General features: G+C 36.4%; 1 protein-coding gene across 1 annotated transcript; it reads right to left on the bottom strand.

Annotated features, from left to right (window-relative positions):
• Positions 1-12,715: 12,715 nt before the first annotated feature.
• On the bottom strand, positions 12,716-16,656 carry LOC108734940 (protein charybde-like). The gene is made up of 3 exons (XM_025981317.1): positions 16,501-16,656; positions 14,783-15,140; positions 12,716-13,747 (listed from the first exon to the last, which is right to left on the bottom strand). Exons 1-3 carry the CDS (start codon positions 16,544-16,546, stop codon positions 13,663-13,665), a joined length of 489 nt encoding a protein of 162 aa, XP_025837102.1. The 5' UTR covers positions 16,547-16,656; the 3' UTR covers positions 12,716-13,662.
• Between the last annotated feature and the right edge of the window lie 5,424 nt (positions 16,657-22,080).

Here is a 22,080-nt window from a genome sequence, read left to right as displayed (position 1 = left end):
ACACAGCACGCCGATCCACGCGGTTGTATTCACCTTTCACCGAGTAAAGGACCATTAAAGGGCAAACAACAGCCGAAACTGTTTTGCTCAAGTCCTATCAATTTCTGCTAGATGTCACCTTAAAAAAAAAGAAGCCGCTACATAGATATATATATACACGAGTATATCTATGATTAAACGAATATTGAAATGTCAAATTAATATGAATATTATAAAAGAGTTTAACGTTTAAGAATACGTTAAGGATAAAATTTTTGAACCAAAGAAAAGAAACGTTTTGTTTTTAAGAACATATTTGAAAATGGTGTCGAAACGTTTGCGGTCCGATACATTTGCGGTACGGTCATTATGTGGGACATTTGTGAACCCCACCTTTATTAATATTTTTGTTAGCACGGTACCAGTTCAGGTAGAAAAATCCGTGGTGAAACATGCCTATATGTACCTGGTATATAATAAGAAGTGAGAATACCACAAATGTCTTACCACGGATGTGTCTACCTGAACCATACCTGCCCTTACATTAATAAGGGTGTGGACCGCAAATGTCCTACTTAATGACTGTATTCGAAATGTCTCTCACAGCCAAAATATAAACCTATTTTTTCGTCTTGTGTTTTAAGACTCGCACGCTCAAACGTATTTATTTTACTATTAATATAGCTTTAGAAACCTACTTAATAATATTTTGAAGTTACCTATGAATAGACCATATTGTTCTAGAGAAAATCCAGTGAGAAGATTAATTTTTCAAATTGGTAAAGTATTACTCTCATTAGAGTCACGAACTGAATTCAATGGGATAGATGTTGAGTTAGTTTATCAACGTTTAAAGAGATAATAAGATATTTTTGAGATTTGATAAAGGAAATTCTATTGATTAAAACAATATTTAGAAGTCAACCATCTGTGTTAAACATTCCTATGATTCTCCCGTATCATTTGAAAATTGCATCTTCATCGTATAAATTGCGCTACCACATATCAAACGCAACGTACAATTCCTGTGGGATAGATAAACATTACCACTCCGGATATCAAATCCGCCTCTTCGTCTAAATAAGTACTCAGTTCGAGATATGATCAATGCCAAACGGGCACTAGCCGAAAAGATGTTCCATTTCGGAATCTGTTTAAGGTGATTTGAACTGAATTCCCAAATTCTGAATACAAATATACCTTGGCAGATTATCATTTTTAATTTTAATCCATTTCTAAATTCCTGGAGTGAAATTACAAAAATGTTACTTATCAGGAAAAGCAACATTTATTTTTCGGAAGCAGCTTATAACTCAGATAAACGTTCATGATAATTTTACAGTTACAGTTGACTTTCCTCGAAACTTTTTATTTTGACATTGTTTCTTAAAATCACATATTATAAAGCCCTTGCTCGTGCATCATTCCCTTAGCGGCAATCTGCCTCATTGAGCAAGACATTGAAGGAATATCTTCCGTAGTTATAAATTCATTTTGAGGCAACTGTAGGGAAGATATTCATTCATTGTTAATTACTTCGTTAGGAACGGAATCCAAAGTTTAACAGAGAAAATGCATCTCATTGTTAAAATTTAGCCACATTTTCGTTCTATAAGAGTTTCTCATTAAAGAGGCAGCTATAGTTGGGACATTCAAAGTTGGCATAGTCTGCAATAAAACTGTTGCATTTACATTCTTCTTTTAACTTACTAACTAGATTGGAGCCGTTGCTGACAGAACGCCTACTTTTACTCACGACAGACGTAGTCAGGAATATCATAAACATAGAAAAGAGATGTCAGGTGAGAATTGCAGCGGACACTAATAAAGAAAAAGGAATAACATTACACTAATCAATGTGCAACAGAAAGAGATGCAAGCAGAGCAGAGCATGTTACCAGTATCGGACTTTAAAGAAAGTTCAACATTCTCAGGAATTTAGGAAAGCAAAGACACTTGTTTAAAGATACAATTTCAACCACGCACTTATAAAGCCGACCCTTATCTTTTTCGTACCTAAGCAACCCCTAACCGCTGCACTGCTTACTATTATTCGGTTATCTCTTTTCACTTTGTCTGTACTACTCATGAAGTATTTCCTAACTTAACAAGGGCGTGTTTAAAACACAGCAAATAACTACAGTACCAGGTGGAAACAAGAAAGAAGATACTGTTAGTTTCATGAAGTTAGAGATATGCCCTTTCCCTTTATTAGGATGCGCCGTAGCATAATTCCAAATTCAATCATATTTGTCTGCGGAGCTCATTTCTTCACCGATCATCGAGCGAGAGCTAGACAAAACTGTACAGTACCATTTGCAAAATTATTTAAACTGCCCCGTTAAAATTTAAGAATTTGCTTTATTTAAGAGCATATTTAGCCAAAAATAATAACAAATGAATTAAGTTAACGTCCGACACACCTATAAAACTTTTGCTTTGTTTTCTATTGTTAATTTATATACATTTTTGTTTTAAGAAATTGCTAAACATTTTCGTCTAGTACTGTACAGTTCTAGCCGATCTCCTAAGACCGCCCATCGAGAGCTCTGCTCGTTCAAGCTTGTTCCAACTATTTCTGTCTTGCTCACGCCTAGTGTGTATTCTTTCTATCTTCGCGCAGATTTTTTCAAGGTCACAATTCTAACAAATTGAAATGGACTGTACAGTCATTGTTACAGATAAAATTTGCCAATTGTAATCGTCCCAACTAAACTTTATTAACAAACTGGAGGAGTGAATGTTAAAGAGTTACGTTGAGACTTCAACTCTTTAAGACAACCTGCGAAATTTTGGATGTAAATACGTCCCTGAACTGTTGTTAGAGAAGTTTTAAAATTTTATTAGCGTGCGATGTACAGTTAGCCGGTGTGCTAAATTTTAATTAAGCTCTGCCTTCGTTTATGCAATTTTTCTTTTTCCGCAGCACGTGTCCTCGTTTCCTTAATTATTATAACTCGATTAATGCGAGACCGCTTACAATAATACACTATACCTACCGATCTAGTTTCAAAAATTGCGCGTACGTTTTAATTATGGCGAAAAAAAAAAGGCAACCAGCAGCAACTTTTGTTCGCAAGTCACCTGACCTTCGACAGCCCATTAAAATAAATTTCCATAAAATGCGTCCGCTGCCGCTGTTGTTTACTCATAATCACTATTACTCACGCTTTTGTATTATTATCATTATTATCGAGTACTCGTGTACAATTATACATTAGGTAAATGTATACAAACGTATCGTATGTACCCGTGTGCCTATATACCTTTGATGAAGAAAGAAATATCCATTTCAGCGGACACAAATACACCTTTATTTTATTAATACATATAACAGGTGCACGCAACGAGTGACTCACCATAAGAGCAATTTAATATCCGCCGTTGCTCAAGTTATAGTTTGCAGTTATTTCGAAAACCGTTGCATTATGATGGGTTGTTGATGGAATTAGCAACAATCCTCCTGCGCCGTCTATTTTTACTGACGAGTGCAGCATCACCTGAACTAGTAAGAGGTAACAGTAACACCACCTAGAATAAATGGCTGGAATGGTCAAATGTGACTTTTTTTATGTTTTCGTAGAAGAGGGGAAATCTTCAAAAGACACCCGTACATCCGTACGACTGGGTAGTGTCGGATTCCCGAAGAAGAAGTCCTCATAACTTACCGACTAAAACCCCTATACCTCAGGCCGTTCTAGGACCAATGAAGGTCCTNATGTGACTTTTTTTATGTTTTCGTAGAAGAGGGGAAATCTTCAAAAGACACCCGTACATCCGTACGACTGGGTAGTGTCGGATTCCCGAAGAAGAAGTCCTCATAACTTACCGACTAAAACCCCTATACCTCAGGCCGTTCTAGGACCAATGAAGGTCCTTCTCAGCCGTCAAATGTGACTACTATTGGTAGGTCTATGGTCGTTTTTCGTCTGCCTTTTTTTTTTCGTGGAACAGGGGAAATCTTTAAAAGACACCCAGCCGTCCGTACGACTGGGTAGTGTCGGATTCCCGAGGAAGAAGTCCTCATAACTACCGACTAAAACCCCTATACCTCAGGCCGTTCTAGGACCAATGAAGGTCCTCCTCAGCCGTCAAATGTGACTACTATTGGTAGGCCTATGGTCGTTTTTCGTCTGCCTTTTTTTTTTTTCGTGGAACAGGGGAAATCTTTAAAAGACACCCTGTTGAGTTAGTTTATCAACGTTTAAAGAGATAANGGTAGTGTCGGATTCCCGAGGAAGAAGTCCTCATAACTACCGACTAAAACCCCTCTACCTCAGGCCGTTCTAGGACCAATAAAGGTCCTTCTCAGCCGTCAAATGTGACTACTATTGGTAGGTCTATGGTCGTTTTTCGTCTGCCTTTTTTTTTTTTCGTGGAACAGGGGAAATCTTCAGACACCCAGCCGTCCTCACGACAGGATAGTGTCGGATTCCCGAGGAAGAAATCCTCGTACCTACCGACTAAAACCCTCTACCTCAGGCCGTTCTAGGAGCAATGAAGGTCCTCTTCAGCCGGTGTGGATATGATATGTGCTTATTGAATATTTTCAATCTGATGTTTTAATCTACCGTACAGTTCACAGAACTCCATTGAATTTTCTTCTGAGTTTGGTAATCTTTGGTGCGCAGTCTTTATCAAGCGTTGTGTTAAATCTTTGTCTATTTTTTTTTATTTTTAACTAGCTAATGACAACTTGCTTCGCCGGGTTTACGTGGTCGATCCATAAACAGAAACGCACACAAGACTGAAGAAATCTGGAACATTAAAGGAGTTTCCAAAACTTTTTAAAGCACTTTGGTGATAATATTCGAAAATTTGCCAATTCAGTATCAGAATCCATTTCCACCCCTCAAGCATATTCTATATCAAGAACATTCTAACTGAAGGCAACCCTAGAAACATTCAAGAACATTCTATAGTTGGGACATTCAGAATTGTCATTGTCCACAATAGGACTATCGCATTTACTTTTTTTTTTCAACTTTCTAAGGGTTTTCCATCTCAACCACTGACATCTACATACGTCTTTATTTACATGACATTAAAAATGAGCCAATTCACTCCACAATATCCTAGCTAAGGACAATCCCAGGTATTTGAGAACATCGTAGCTGACAACAACACTGGAAACATTGATGAACATTGTAGTACATTCTCAAAAATTGGTGTTTGGTGGGTGGCAACCCACACAACCACCAAACTGGAGGAATTTCGAAAACAAGCAGAGATTCTAACCAATTTTTAGAATAGAAGAGGAAGCTCCAGGTACCATATCTGCTAAATCACCGATATGCAACCACTGTAGTGGTCTGAGCTGGGTAGTTGTTGCTACAAAATGAAATATATATGGATCCGCACATGTATATTTAATAACTGCGTTTCTCTTGTCCTTAATAAAATCAATTTAATAAAAAATCGATAGCAATACATACTGAGATTGACTAGAATTCGTGAATTTAAATCGTCCCGATTTCGTAATAACATTTTGACATTGTCTGTGCTATTTGAAACGTTTTGCATACAATTTTGCCAGTTAGAAGTAAACAATCGCATTTCGAAATGTGACTCACTAATGAAGTTGATAACCTTTCGTTTGCATCCATTAATGTTTAAAGCGTTTAATTATTACCAGCAAAATTCTGGAGAAGTCTTGTTTTTATTACGTGTAAATAGAGGTACAATGGTACAATTAACTATTTATTAATAGAGAACATTAAGTTCTATTATTAAACAACTTATTGTTAAGGAAAGTTGTATTGTATCTGCGATGGTAAATTAAGGAAATTATAGCATTACGCTTTAATACCTGTTTATGAACGAAAACCTTGAAAAAACTTTTAATAATTATCTTAAAGTAGATATAATACAATATATCTTTTAATAAAGTACGAAAGGTCAATCGATTGATAATTGCATACAAATGAAAATAAAGGTTGTTGCTCTTTGTATGTATACCATACATACAAATGCAATTACAAAATCGATAAATTATCAGATTTCTACATTAATTCCTTTCTTTCAAAGTCAGAGTTAATAAACTTTTAGTGCTATTTGTCGTCATTAAAAAATGATTTCCTTAATATGAATGTAAGTAATAAAAAATATTTTCGGCAGGTAAATATTATGGGCATGGTTAATTTGTTAATGTTTTTTACTGCCTACGTATTAGCTAGGTAATAGTCCGAATAAGAAAAGGTGAAATCGTCTAAAAATTCCATATCCTGGAAGCTGAAGTGTAAAAAGAATCCCTCTAGCAGGTTTCTATAGACCCAGTCCAGTCTGTCAACATAAACTTCAAGAAAAACAAGTTCTAACGTTGAGCAACAGTGGTATGGTCAGAATACATATAATTACATATAAATATCATGTACGATCAGCCGTAATAAATTTAAGATGTTCCGTAACAGTACACAAAATAGGGATATAAAGCAGAGGATAGCGCAGGGCCATGTCGCCTTTAATAAAAAGAAGCCACTTCTATGCTCGCGAATGGTTAATTGGGAAATTCGAAAAAGATTGTTAAAGGTGTATGTTTAGAGCGCGGTGCTGTACGGGTGCGAAACATGGACAGTGGGCGTGGCGGAAAAGAAAAGGTTAAAAGCGTTCAAAATGAAGTGTTATAGGCGAATGATGAGGATAACGTGGATAGAAAAGGTTAAAAATGTTAGAAAGAATAGGAGAACAGAGGACTCTATGGAAGTCAATAAGAAATAGGCGAGATAGGTTGGTAGGCCACCTTCTCAGGCATGAAGGTCTAGTCAGAGACATATTAGAGGCAGAAACAGGAGCTAGGAAGGGTAGAGGCAGACCTAGATGAAATTACTATTCGGAAATAGTTAAGGATGTGGGTTGTTCTAGTTTTAGGGAAATGCGAAGTTTAGCTCAGGATAGGAAAGAGTGGAGGTACGTGTCCAACCAGTCTTAGGACTGACGACCGTATGATGGTGATGACACAAACTAACTACCCACATATTTTAAAACAAAAAGTTGCTCTGCAACTAATCTATTTTTTTTACTTACTTCCTTTGGATAATAATAGTAATATCCTGGCTTTATTTAACCAGATATAGAGGTTTTGAACGTTATCGAAAATTGTTTTTTTGCTTGTGAAGAAGAGTCAATGCAAACGCAGTTCGAGATCAAAGGCTAAATTAACATCGACCCGAGTCAAGAGACAACCATCAAAAGCCCCCCAGTCCATTAATAGGTCTAATTCCCTCTCAGTACCGTACAAGCGTTGATTGATGCTTTCTGTCGGTTATCTTCCCAAAATCATCCCTTAGATCTCGAGTACAATTTGTGGTAGCTTAATTTCACGAATGATTTAAGATAAAAGCTAAGATATTCAAAGTCGATTTGCTTAAAAGGGTTCTTAGAATTATTTCCTCGACCGTAATAGATAATTTAAGGACGGAAATTTACAAATTCCAAAACCAAATTATCTTTTCTTAGGTAAATTAGCATTCATTTCAACAAAATCCACAATTAAAGTATTTAAAAGGTTTGAAGGAACGGAAATGTGCTCACTCATTATAGAAAATTGAAAGAAGAAAAATCACTCTAATGTAATAATCTTTCATCGTCCATCTTATAGGGTAAAATTGGAGTGATTCTTCTTTTCATTTTACTTCCATATTGCAAAAGAGAAAAGAATAGCATGTTTGATGTATTGGTAGGCAGTACTAATTTTTTCATCACTGATTGTATTAGTGATAATACAGACATACACAGAAGGTGTTTCTGAAATAAGTAGCAAGCTTGCAGGAAGTGATTAAATGAGCGTTTCTGTGTCCCAAAGGTTACCGTTTCTAAAAAACGTAGTACAAAGTACAGGTAGAAAGAATTGCAGCAATGCAGAGTCGCATTCAATCAGCTGATAGTTAGCAGCATCCGTATTGTATGTCTTCTGTATTTTTTTAATCATGCATTGTTTACTATTTGTTTTTTTAATGTTGTACATTTGTATGTCAGTCGAATTGGCAGTAAATCAGTATGTCACTGCCATAAGTCAGTATAGAACAGTAGTTGTTACAATGGCAGAACATTATGACATGATACTAATTTACGACTAACGTAAATACAAAACCAATGAAACGATCGAATTGTATTGCCACTTATTTCAGAAACACCCTGTATAGGCATGAATACATATGGTACGAATCAAATGTTGTGTCGTATCTGGAGTTACAGCAGGTTGACGACCCTATTAAAAAACGATTCATACTTCGAAAAATCATTAAAATTATGAGAGAGCCGTTTCTTTATAAATTACAAGTCAAGCTGATACAGTAATGCAGTACCAAAGGGACCGTCAAAGGCTTGTGTGGCTCCAGCCGCCCACAAAAGATAAAAGACAGTATATAGGAGGCAATTTAAAAGTGAGTTCGATGTCAGCAGAAGGACCTGCCTCTTGATGCGCTTATGACTTTAAGGGCGATTGAGCTAATTTCGCTCTTTGAAACGGTTATATTGACGATCTTTTTATACTTTAATGAAAGGAAGTTGAAAAAGATTAAAAGGTGCTGAAATAAATTACGAGTCCTGATCAAGAACGTTGTACAACGAAAAGGCACTGAACTGAAGATTCTAGAGAACTTTCTTTTCTGAACAAATTACTTCCAGTTTTTATTATTAGTTACTATTTATTTACTTATTTGTTTTGAATTTCTACCATATTTCGGTTATCTCTTTTCCATGTGGAAACAAGAAAAATGATACGTTCATTCTTACATATTATTTATTGCGGGCTTTGCCAATTTCGATAGTCCCAACTACACTGTGGACAAAGAAGATTAAAAATGAGGAGGTAGGAGAACAAAAGGCGCTATGGAAGTCAATAAGAAATAGGCGAGATAGACTGGTAAGGGCATGAAAGGCTTGCTAGAGTAATTAAAAAACAGAAAATAGAAATAGACGTAGGTTAGACTATTATTCACAAATAGTTAAGGATTCTAGTTTTAGGGAAAAATTAAAATTAGCTCAGGATAGGAAAGAGTGGAAGTGCACGTCTCAAGATGACCGTAGACCGCATACTGTGACCTTCATCCTCCTCCCTCAAATATGCGCCATTACTCACTCATATTAAAAACTTTCACCAAGTGTTAGAGATCAATTCAATCATATGGTTAAATTTAAAACAGTGAAAATGTAATTTTCCATGGTAGCTAACTGATTTTATCTATTCAAATGATAATAACAGTTGACTGTTAATTATTGTAATATAAATAAGCATTTTATTAACGATCCATTAAAACCTCATAAAATATGTTAGATGCTTCTTTTTCTTAGCTTTTTATGAACGTTTTCTTGGTTGTTGTTGAAACGCTTAGCCCTAAACCTTATTGTAAAAGTCCTATTTTCGTAACACGTAGCTGTTTTACGAGATCTCAGCATGCGTGAGTTGCAAGTTCCTAGGTAATTTATACAGTTAACCTTTTCGAAATTTTACGAGTTCCATATTTCTAAGGCGCGTTTTATATTTTTCATTCTCGTTCTAAAATAGAGTTCACTAAATGTCCATGATTAAGTAGCTTTAGAAAGTGGTGCGCTATACGACCGAATGTCTTTCATTTTCATAATTTAGAGAAATCGATTACTTCGTGACCGTTTTAACTAAATTTCACATCTTTTATGTATTCAGTTAAAAATGAATTCTTTCTGATGATAGAGTGTGGGCTTTCACGGCCGGTATCAAAGATGATGTTATCAGTTGAAGATAGTCTTTAGCTGAAGATTCCATCATCAACCGAAGATATCGTCATTGGCTGAGAATTCCGTCATCAGCTGAAGATTCCCTCTTTAGCTGAAGATTCCGTCATCAACCATAGACTCCGTCATCGGCTGAAGATTCCGTCATCAGTTGAAGATTTTGTTTTTAGCTGAAGATTCCGTCATCATTTGATGATTTCGTCTTCAGCAGAAGATACAATCTGCAGCTGAAGATGAAGTATTAAGAATTTCTGCCTATAGGAGACCAAAGTAAGGTAAGCTGGCGAGTAACACATTAGTTCTGTCTCTTATTTATAAATATATATTTAATCAAGCTGTATTTCTTTACTTGTGAGGTAAGAATACCACCTTTTCGATTTATGTAAAGAAACCTTTTCACATAAATAGAATGATCAATAATTACTGACTACCTATAGCATATCATAGGTTATGTCTTTATGTTTGTCTTTCTGTAATGGTACTTACAAAGAATGAAGGTATTCCATTTTAAAAGATACTAAAGGGTGGATAGTAAATGACAACATCGTTTTTATGCTAATAGATGTGAATGAGCAATGAAATGTTTCATATGGGTAGTTCTTATTTCTCTAATAAAGCTGTTATTGTTTTTTAGAAGCTCGAGAAACCGAATAAGTCTCGATGATTGCCGATTATTATTAAATCTTACTAATTCTCTTATCTCTATAAAAACTTTAGACAAAGGTCCCATTTGAAATGATACTTCGATTACCTGATCAATTGAGACAATATTCATGTACAAGCACAAGTTAGTAAGATCTAACATTTCTTTCTAAAAGGAATGCACATCCGAGATGAGCCAAAATCTTCAGAGTAAACGAGTAAAAGCAGTGCGGTTTAAGAAGTAATCTACAAGCCAGTCTTACGTTTCTGTTGTCTGCGCGATCGCAGTAAACTGTCAATACAGTTTAAGCCACTGATTCGGCGAAATAAAATATAGTGGTAGTGAGGTAATGACTAGGTTACGTCGGAAATTGTGTTAAACCTCAAATGAATAGTTACGGTTATTAGTAAAGGTTTAGGTAGTGATGTATTAATTAAAAAATCTAACCAAAGTGGTTATGACCAAGTTGGACTTTCTTATATTACGACTACATCCTATTGTCTTTATGCCAATATTATGTACTGACAGTGCGGCTGAATGATACATTTTCATATCAAAGTCTAACGATCTTTATCGACATTAACCAATGAATATATCTTTATGTAAATGTGTAATGTGTATATATTGATGGTGAAACTTATAACACACTTTCCTGCTTCCTAGGAAGATTTTTCAATATTTTCATCGTATCAAGCTAAAAATTAGTCACCTACCTCAAAGGTAAGATTTCCTATATCGTCTCTAATATAAAGCATTATGTAGTATACAGCAGTATAGGTAAACTGTTAAAAAAGTATAATAAGTAAATTGTTAAACATAATAATTTCTGGATATAATTCAAAGAGCATATTAAAATTCATGAATGTATGAAAGCTGAAGCCCTATGATGAAGTACTTCCAAATATAGTTTGATACTAAATCTTCACCAGTTTGATAACGTTGCATACTGGCAGAATTTCTATGTTTATTAATAAAAGTATGGACATTTTTTCTATAAATCTTTGCTTTCAATCAACTACTCGTGAATACTAATATAATTAAATGAGGTTCATGTCAATTACTACGTTCCTTTTGGACAATTTTCTCTATCGCATTTGATGTTAACCGAATGTGGTTAAATATTTTATTTAGAAACATTGTCAGTTTTTGTAGATTAATGTGAGACTACGGCTTTTAATTTGTTGCTGTAATATTTATCTTATTATTAAAGTCTTGCATAAAATAAGATGATTTCTGCTAAAAACAAGGTACGCAGAATACATGTGTGTACGGGTTGTGTTTGAATATACGTGGCGATATGTTCGCCTAGAAAGGAGCGGTTGCGACGGGAAGTGCCCCGGTAAAGAGTGAAGGGGTAGAGGAAAGGTATATAAGGTATGAAGAGAGTCAGTCGGGCCTGAGCTAGCGTTTAAGGTAGATGGGACGTGATGGCCTAAGTTCTGATCTGTTTTAACACAAGTTGTAATATTATAGGACTGTGAAATGTAATAACCATCCTACTAGTTTCGTAAGTCACAACACATTTGTAGTTTATTATAATTTTGTTGTCAAAATTAATAAAAGATATACCTACACAATATAAATTGCCTCATTGCATCGTCATTTTCCTCAATTGTTAAATATATAAAGATCATAGATTTTGTTGACATCTATATTAAAATGAACCGGTACAATATACAAATAGGGGAAGGCTGAGCATGCTTTCGTTGGGTGAGGACGACGTTACAGTAGAAAAATTGTAAGGGCAGAATAAAAAAGGTTTTCGGATTCAACACATGAACCAAGGGAGTAATAATTGCCCAATAAATAATGGGTTACAAATATGAATACGAGTTGTAGAACTTTAGAGTAATTGATCCTTTTGCAACAAAGAAGATGCTTCTCGTAAACCTATACCTTATCTCTCAATTGGGGTTTTGTTTTCAAATCCGAATGTAGTAACTCATATGAACAAACGGGTCGTCTCGTGTTCAACGAAGTTTGGAAGTGCTTTATTATTTAGTCTATGAGAGTCGATGACAACTACAAATACCTTCAGTCATCCCTTCATGTACGTAAATGAGAAGTAATATAAGTCAATTAAATACAAATTAAATCTTTCGGAGGTTGTTACGGTTTGTTCAAAAGATTTTAAAAGTTTAGGACAGTTTTTAGCGAAGCAAGTGATATTTTCCGATAAATGCGGTTGATAATTTTTGTTCTATTTATACTTATGCGTTTTCGTTCGCAAAACAAAAAGACAATATTCCTGCTTGTATATGTATAAAAAGTATCTACTTACCTGGTCAGTTATTTCACTTATAAACGGTCACTTTATTTTGGAACTTTTACACAAATTCGGATTAGTTTAGAGGTTCGACAGTATGGAAATAAAAAAATTGATTCATTTCAAAAAAATGGTATTATTTGTATTTGTTTGTTATAAAACATCTTTTATAAATCTATAATATATCATCGTATTTTCACATTACCGATATAAAAATTAAAAAGCTTGAGAACTGTACAGTTACCTGCACTATCACACTGAGTGAGATAACCCTTACCACTAAAATCCATTAAAATAATTAAAAAAAAAAAAAACAGTCTCTTGACCGGCGTATACGACATACAAGAAGACCTAACTTTGAATTTTTAAGAATACAAATCACTGAGATCACATACAGTCACCTTTGGTGCGAGAACGCCGGTTGAAAATACTGATTTCTTGCAACCATTCCTCAGCGGAATTTGCACCCCATTCGAGCAGAGTCGAAAGGGGGCAAAATGCCGAGGTGAACACCGGCGACCGCGCTTACAAAAAAAAATATTTTACCGTAACTAATATCACAAACTTAAACATAAATTCTCAGGTCAAAATTTAATCGGAAAACACATCATCTTATCACCGACACAAAATAAATTCGTCGTTACAAAACCCCTCGAACGGGGTGGCACAGGCATGCTCCTACTACGCCTCCTCACAAGATTGTTGATTTTTATTGCGATCCTTAAATTTCTACGAATTTTAGTTTTTTGTAATTATTAATATACATTTAGAGTCCCTACGTGTATCTACTATCACACCTGAGGAAACCGCACGCGGTCGGTATCCCACATTTAATACTACGGACAACAATATTATTAAATGATGAGAATATAATATATATATATATGATGAGTGACAATGAGAAATTAACTTAAAAATCATTTCGCAGTATAAAAACAAACACGATTATTTATCCATGAATATTTATGAGATGATGCGGTGATCGTTTTACTTTTTTTAATATTCAGTCTTGGCATATAAGCAAAGCGACGGACTCGACGATTCGGGCTCTCCGTTTGCCGATTCAGTCGACGTACGATCTATACAATTTCTTCTTTGTTAATTCATATTCAGAACTGATCATTACCGTGCCGCCTCGCGTTATTTTTCTGAAACAAAAGAAAATTAAATTGTAGACAAACAACATAGGACGTGGCATATATAATTAAAGTCGAAAAGTAACTATTATTAAGACACCTTCCGAATCTGGGTTACAAGCAAACGACAGTTAACTCTTTTAACTGTTAGTGGATCTCATGAACTGCTAGCGTTAACCCAGTTCAGGCGTGCAACATCATCATCATATCATCATAACGCCGTCAGTCCTAAGACCGGTCGGACACGCACCTCCACTCTTTCCTGTCCTAAGCTGATCTTCGCATTTCCCTAAAACTATTAGCACATCCCAAGTCCTTAACTCTTCTAATCCTCTTAACTCCTATTTCTGCCTCTCATATGTCTCTGACTAGACCTTCATGCCTGAGAAGGTGTCCCACCAACCTATCTTGCCTATTCCTTATCGTCCTCTGTTCTCCTATTCTTTCTAAAACCTCTTCATTTTTAACCTCTATCCACGATATCCTCATCATTCGCCTGTAACACCACATTTCGAACGCTTCTAACATTTTCTTTTCCGCAACACCCACCGTCCATGTTTCGAACCCGTATAGCGTCGCGCTCTAAACATACATCTTCAACAATCTTTCGAATTTTCCAAATTAACCGTACGCGAGCATAGAAGTGACTTCTTTTTATTGAAGAAGACTTGACCCTGCGCTATCCTCTGCTTTATATCCCTACTACTTCTTCCGTCCTGACTTGTCTGACTTCCTAGATACCGAAAATCAACCACTTTTAATTTTTAGCCTCCTATCTTTTTATATACTGTTTTGTCAATACCGCCTCTTATTTGAACCTATCTCTAACTCCCCCTTGCTAAATGCTAATACGGCTATACCATCTGCAAATCTAAGCATACTAATCTTTTGCCCCTGTATACCTATCCCTGCAATTGTCCTGTCTTTAATGATGTTAATCGCGTCTTCGATGTACAGATTAAGAAGTAGCGGTAACGGTGTGCGTCCTGGTCTGACTCCCTTCCTAATATTTACTACTCTACGTGCAAGATAGAAAAAAATACTTACTTCAAGAACTGCGGCAGGAAAGAGTCCCAGCCCCTTGGATTTTCCTTAAGCGTGAGATACAGTTCGAATGTGCTGGCGGTGTATGGATCGCACTTCACCGTACTTAAGCGTCTGCTGTCTTCGTCGCTAGCGAAATTGAAGTAAAGGGTGCAACCTCGAAGCCCGCAAGGTTCAGAATCTGCCATCACTAGGACGTCCCTTGATATTCTTTGAAGAAGACCGCACGGTAAAAGAACCTCACCGCAAGACAGGTGAGTCCTTTTGGCCGCACGGAGCTCTTCTTCTAACCGTTTCGACAAAGCGCTGACTATTGGCTCGTTATCTTCGTCTAAGGTTGGATCGTACTCGTAATCGAGTTCTGGAACAAAAGAGAAGTGACGATGAGCAAAATGGAAAAGAAAATTGACACTCCTATAACTCTCACAGATTATAAAAAACAATTCAAACGACTAAATAAGATCCGCTTCAGCTAACAATGAATCTATTTTCCCAGAAAGGAAATAAGGAGAGACAAAAGGAACAAATAAATCCAAACGAAATCAAAGAGGCTCTCTTCTGGAGTTACAGTTTCTGAAAGGCATTGTGTTCATTATTATGATTACCATTGCTGAACAGTAATTGCACCGTGTATTCGCAAAAGTTGCAGGCCATTCGCCGAAAACAGTGACAACAAATGCGCTTGTGTTCTCCGCAACAATAATAGCCAATATACGGTGCCGGTAATAATAGGTTGGCGTACGGCAGTGTGTCAAAGCAAAATCAGCTGTGCGAACAGAACAAGCAGCGCTTTCTATAGCGGGACGGTAACGACCTAGCGTGACCTATGTTCTCGGGTAGCAACAGTGAACGTTTTCACTTTAGCTGCCGGCTTTCCATCCTTTTCACTAACGTTTACGCTCCTCGTCCAACAACAGCTGCGCTCTATCGTTTGGCTACAAGCCCCCTCATACGTACACTAGTCAACTTGTTCCGCGTTCGAAATCGCGGATACATATATATATGTATGGATTGTATATACATATACAATGTATTTGCCATTGCCAAATCCCAGCGTTTTTGTAAATGAGAAAATGTCAGGATATTGAAAATTAGTCGTTCAGAAGCAGTTAGCAAGGAAAAAAAGCAAGAGCGCCTACCACTAAACAACTAGCTAAGGTGTCCACTATCAGTGGACGATGCCTATCAAGTATTCTAGTGGGCTATTTAAAATCTCTTCAAAGTTTACTCAGTTGTATGGCACTGATATATTGAAGGAACTAATGTAAAATGATGTGGAACTACAACTCTAGACCCAATGAATTTTTGATGGTTTCACGAACGTTAATTGGAAATTAGAAGCACCACAAACTAAGGAGGTACCTAGGTGGTTTGTGATGTAATGAGGATTGAGGACAGTTTTTTAACAACAGAAGCCTTCCGAAATTTTATTTCTTTCTAATGCCATTGACCGATTCTTTTTAGTAATCAAAATCGAAAACTTAGTAGAGAATAATTGGATGGCAGGAAACATCAGATAAAGCCCATTTTCATAAAAGAAATTCAAAAATTAAAAGTGGCGGCAATCAAGTCTTTAAATTTCTAGACCAGAGTATCTAAACCAGAAAAAAATTGAAATTTATGAATTGAGGCAAATCTCAAAAAGAACTGCAATCCATTTTTTTAAGTGAGCCCTAACTTATAACTAGACCATAAAGCAAGCAGAACGTTTAGAAACTTACCATTTTGATTATTGTAGGTATGACTTGAGACCGGTATTACTTCCATATCGTTAGCGAGACTGTTCTGGAAAGGAACAAAGAAACAGCTGATTTCTCTTCAACCGTAGAACGACACTACTTTCTTGCGCTGAACGTCGACTGATAACAGGAACCGGCGAAACGCCGGTTTTATAAACAGCACGTCCCTACTCCAAAGACCTGGTCATGTCGGCCATATTCGTTCGCGTTCGGGATGGTCTACGTGATGCTGAAGCTATACTCTCTGTTGTTTTAATAATGGCCCTTTGTTCGAAAATTGATGTTTTCTTGCATTATAATTAGGTTAGCTCAACCGGTTTTCATGATCGTGCATCTCTGCGGAAATGAAAAAATTATCTAGGCTTTAGGAAGGTAACGATTTGACGAACTACAGCCGCTAAAATAAGCAGAGCAAAGTAGGCTGATGCAATTTGTTGTTGCTAAGTCTCTAAGTTGGCTGTGGTTGGATTTCTATTCCTACTACCTATCCTATCGTTTTAACGCAGATAAAAATTTGTTCTATTCGAATCTACATCGAATAGGTTTCTTATTCTGAAATTGCAAACAAATTGATTCTTGAACATAAAAATGCAGTTACTACTAGAAGAAGACCTTCTACTTCGTTCACATCAAAATTGTACTATTCAAAAGTACTTTGATCAATTAGCCAATTTGGCAATGCCTATGCGCTTTTAGAAACAATGGCTGATGCAACAATCAATAGAATTATTTTCTACGACTGCTAAAATTAAAAAAAAAATAAAGCAGAATGGTTAATTGGGCATTAATCGATTTCGATACGTTGAAACTGCAATCAACTATGGATTCATGCAGAATTCGTCAGTAAAGCATTAGAATAATGCTGAATAGATAAGAACAAAATTGTAGCATGACTAAGAATGACGCTAAAATGCCATTATTTCTTTTGTCGAGGAAATTATTTGGATTGCTTCCTATAGAATACCCACTATTGTCTTGACGAACTTGGCTGATGCAATAATCGCAATATTATCGAGCGATTGGGAGAGATAACGTTGCCAGCATTTACCTAATTAAAGCAGAAGCCGCAAAGTCTAAAATAAGTGATGATGACTGAATTAAAGTTACAAGTTACATCAGGGTTTTGACAACTACGTGCTGTATATTTGACGTACACGTATGTTATTTACTTTGGCGAGGTCGTTGCGATAACGAAATCAAAAAAAATAATACCTATCTACAATTATGATATTTTTGCAAGTCTGATGATATGATTAATAAAAATTCGCACATTATCTAAACGACATTGTCTGTCGACCTACATCGGCAATTTAGCCATATTTTTATGAATATTCACGATTAGTTAGTAATTTTTGTCTAGATCAATGGACATTATCTACTGGTTTTAAACGTATTTGTATGCTTCTATGTGTGTATGTATGGCGTGTATAGTATCTGTGTGTGCAGGCTCTAGTGCCTACTTAGGTACCCACTGACAGATATATATATCTACAATACCTATGCCAGAGAGTCTCTTGGTAACAAACGGAATTTTCCGTGCACGAACAAAGTAAAAACACGTTACAGCATGTTTAACACAGCTGTTTAGGTTTTGGATTGCGTATTTATAAAACTTAAGCTCTGTTTGTGTTCTTTGATTACAGTGTATCAAAATATACCTATGTCTTATTATTGCACATTGCATACTGCAATAAACAAGCGACAAAGCAATAATCTGCATATAGTTTATTAATTACTGAATATCAATGCCAATCTACAAAATGAGACATTTTAGAACATGGCTAAACAACTAAGAACAGCGCTGTTTTCCATCAAATTTTATTCTGCTCCAAATACGAAAGAAGCAACCGCACAATTTTATTGTTCAAATCAGTAAATAATCAACTGCGAAGTCCATAATTCTTTTTACATTCGTCAAAATGGGCGAGCCTTACAAAAGCCGAACATGAACTTGAAAAATTATAAATACATATGGGAATTCCATTGATATGAAAAATATCTTTGGGTGCTTCATTCCCATCAACTATCTACTGATGCTGATGCTAAGTACCACTTGATTAAGCCGAAGGATTCGGCGGAAAGTCTTTCCAGTCTCCTGTTAGGATTTCTGGGAATGGATGGGTGTCGGTTGATATGAGAAAGTTGAGACGGATGAAATGAAGACAGAAGAGACTGGAAGATAATCTGTCGAATATTACTGCCCCAGCATTTGCCTCAATGATCAAAGGAAATCATAGAATAGCATAGACCAGTGCATATGGACCTGAATCGAACCTGTCCTCGCGAATGCTTAGCAGTAGTCTAAACTTCTAGGTCATGCCGCTCAGTACTTTGATATAAAAGAGAACTTGGGTGAAATATTGCTGCCCCAGCATTTACCTCAGTAATCCAAGGAAACCACTGAAAATTTTGGATCGAGGTAGACGAACCTAGAATCAAACCTGTGTCCTCGTGAATGCGAAGTAGTGGTCTAAACTTCTAGGTCATGCCGCTCAGTACTTTGATATAAAAGAGAACTTGGGTGAAATATTGCTGCCCCAGCATTTACCTCAGTAATCCAAGGAAACCACTGAAAATTTTGGATCGAGGTAGACGAACCTAGAATCAAACCTGTGTCCTCGTGAATGCGAAGTAGTGGTCTAAACTTCTAGGTCATGCCGCTCAGTACTTTGATATAAAAGAGAACTTGGGTGAAATATTGCTGCCCCAGCATTTACCTCAGTAATCCAAGGAAACCACTGAAAATTTTGGATCGAGGTAGACGAACCTAGAATCAAACCTGTGTCCTCGTGAATGCGAAGTAGTGGTCTAAACTTCTAGGTCATGCCGCTCAGTACTTTGATATAAAAGAGAACTTGGGTGAAATATTGCTGCCCCAGCATTTACCTCAGTAATCCAAGGAAACCACTGAAAATTTTGGATCGAGGTAGACGAACCTAGAATCAAACCTGTGTCCTCGTGAATGCGAAGTAGTGGTCTAAACTTCTAGGTCATGCCGCTCAGTACTTTGATATAAAAGAGAACTTGGGTGAAATATTGCTGCCCCAGCATTTACCTCAGTAATCCAAGGAAACCACTGAAAACTTTGGATCGGAGTAGACGGACCCGGAATCTAATCAATGTCCTCTCGAATGCTAAACAAGGGTCTAAATCTAACCCTCGTAGTCATTCTGGATATCGCTGTAGTACCCAGCACATCGAATTATACCACAATGTATAGTGATGATTACAGATTGGATCATAATTTCAACTTTGTTTTTGCTCTGTTTTTATGCATGCAGCGGGTGTATGTCACTATTTATTTAATTTTGGTGTTTAATAATCAAAATTATACAAAAGACTGCTTACTTCAAGGATAGTTCCTTTTTACAACATTTCGCTATTCATTGTGATTTATGTATGTACCCGCTTACATAAAAGATGTGCGAAGTTTTTTCGTGTTGTCTTTTTATTTTTCGATTTCAATTTTAAATTTGCAATGTAAAATAAATATTTATTTTTTACTACACGTGCCTCGCTATAAAGCGTCAGAGATTTATAAATATTGGTACACACGAACGAGGCACATGTACCTAACACCTATACCCAGATGCAGTTAAAAAATTTTCTATTACTGGGTGCTAATAACATTTCCACCTGTGCTATCCAATAATATTATTGTGGATTTATAATAGTTTCATTCATGGGTAATCATTTAAAATAAGTGAAATACGTTTGGAGCAGGGCTCCTAAAAGAAAAATTTAAGGAAGTCCAAGTTAAAGTGGACTCGATATAGTTTGTAGCACATCTAGTGGTATCGGCATGGCCTACAGGTTTAGACCATTGCTTAGCATACCCTGGTCCAAGTTTTTCTGTGGTATCCCGGGATTATTTAGGTAAATGCCGGAGCAGATAATAATCTTTAACTCTCTTCTGTCTTCATTTCGTCCATTTCATCTTTCTCACCCCAATCACCACGCACCCCTTCCACGATTCCTAAAAGTATGCTGAAGTGGGTTTTTCGCTTTACCCTCCGGCGTAGTCCATAAGAAGCGCCTGTCCACCAGCATTAGGGTACCCGGCAAAACCACTTATCCGGTGCATCTTGATTACATACATATCAAAAGCAGAAACAGGATTTTAGAAGGACAGAGAGAGACCTATGTTAGATTTTATTGTTCTCAAACAGTTAGAGATATACGTTCTTCTGGTTTTCTTGATATGAGAAGGCTGGCTCAAGATCGGAAGAAGCAGAGGTGCGTGTCCAAGCAGTTTTCAGACTCAAGATCTTATAATGATGATGATGATGATGATATGAGCTACTCTAATTTCAAATGCAACATTTGATCATCTGACTGAATGTTTAGTTACTTAGCTGGAGAAAACAACGCTGCCTTTTTATAGTTAGTGACTTAGTCGTAATCCATGCACAATGCCTAATTTTACAGATTGGCTTGTAAATGAGCTTTTTTTTAATGCCTAATCCCCAAAAAGGATTACATCAGCTTATTCTTATTCTGGAATATTCCCAAAACGTACTATAATTTTAATCTCACGCCGATAGCGATACCACATACTTATTAAGCACATAGAAAATTACACGTTTTGTATTATGGGTGAGTAAATTTTCCTGAGGCGATCATTAAGGTGCTTATCTAATTTCTACTTGGAAAAGTGTGTAACAAACGTTTTGTAGGTAAGCACGGTGTATCTGTGCATGTATATGTATATGTAATTGTATGTGCGAGGACGTGTATGTAAATGTCTATTTCTATGTACAATACAGCACGCAAATCGAATGATGCAAGTATATAAGAGCGTTTGCTGCTTCAGTCCAAGGTCAAGCTTGCTTCGACTCCTACGAATTACCGGCCGGCTTGACAGCTCGCCGGTTCGCCTGGGAGACTTGTCGGCACCAACAACTGAAACTCATATTCCTGTTCAGGGAGCAGACGAACTCCACGTCAAACTACATATTTTTAGAAAATAGCCAGGTTTTTTCAAACAGAGATTAAGAAAATGTGGATCACGTTCCCGATTAGTTGATTCATATTTCCTTCATTTCGTAAAATATGAATCAATGTCATTTAAGATTTCTTTTCCGTGAATCTATGATAAAGCCCTAAATAAGAACAAAATCATTTATCTGCTTGATAAAATGTTTTTAATGAAACATGCGTGATGACGGCCCCTAAGAACATACGTATCTAAATTGTTTCATACATATTTATATGATTAAAAGTGTACCAGAATTATTTTCATGACTGACAGATAGACGTATAAGTGAATATTACATCAAAGAATAAATCGATTAAAAATAGTAACCAATGAATAGTAAATAGTATCGCCGACGGTGGGCGCGGCGGAAAAGAAAAGGTTTGAAGCGTTCGAAATGTGGTGTTACAGGCGAATGATGAGGATATTAGACAGAATAGGAGAACAAAGGATTCTATAGAAGTCAATAAGAAATAGGCGAGATAGGTTGGTAGGACACCTTCTCAGGCATGAAGATCTAGTCAGAGACATATTAGAGGCAGAAACGGGAGTTAGGAGGGGTAGAGGTAGACTTAGATTAGATTACT

The sequence above is a fragment of the Agrilus planipennis genome, unplaced genomic scaffold, assembly GCF_000699045.2.
Source record: "Agrilus planipennis isolate EAB-ADULT unplaced genomic scaffold, Apla_2.0 scaffold5, whole genome shotgun sequence".
NCBI classification, from domain to species: Eukaryota; Metazoa; Arthropoda; class Insecta; order Coleoptera; family Buprestidae; genus Agrilus; species Agrilus planipennis.
The sequence above is the reverse complement of the archived record's forward strand: the minus strand, read 5'-3'. Positions and strand labels throughout refer to the sequence as shown.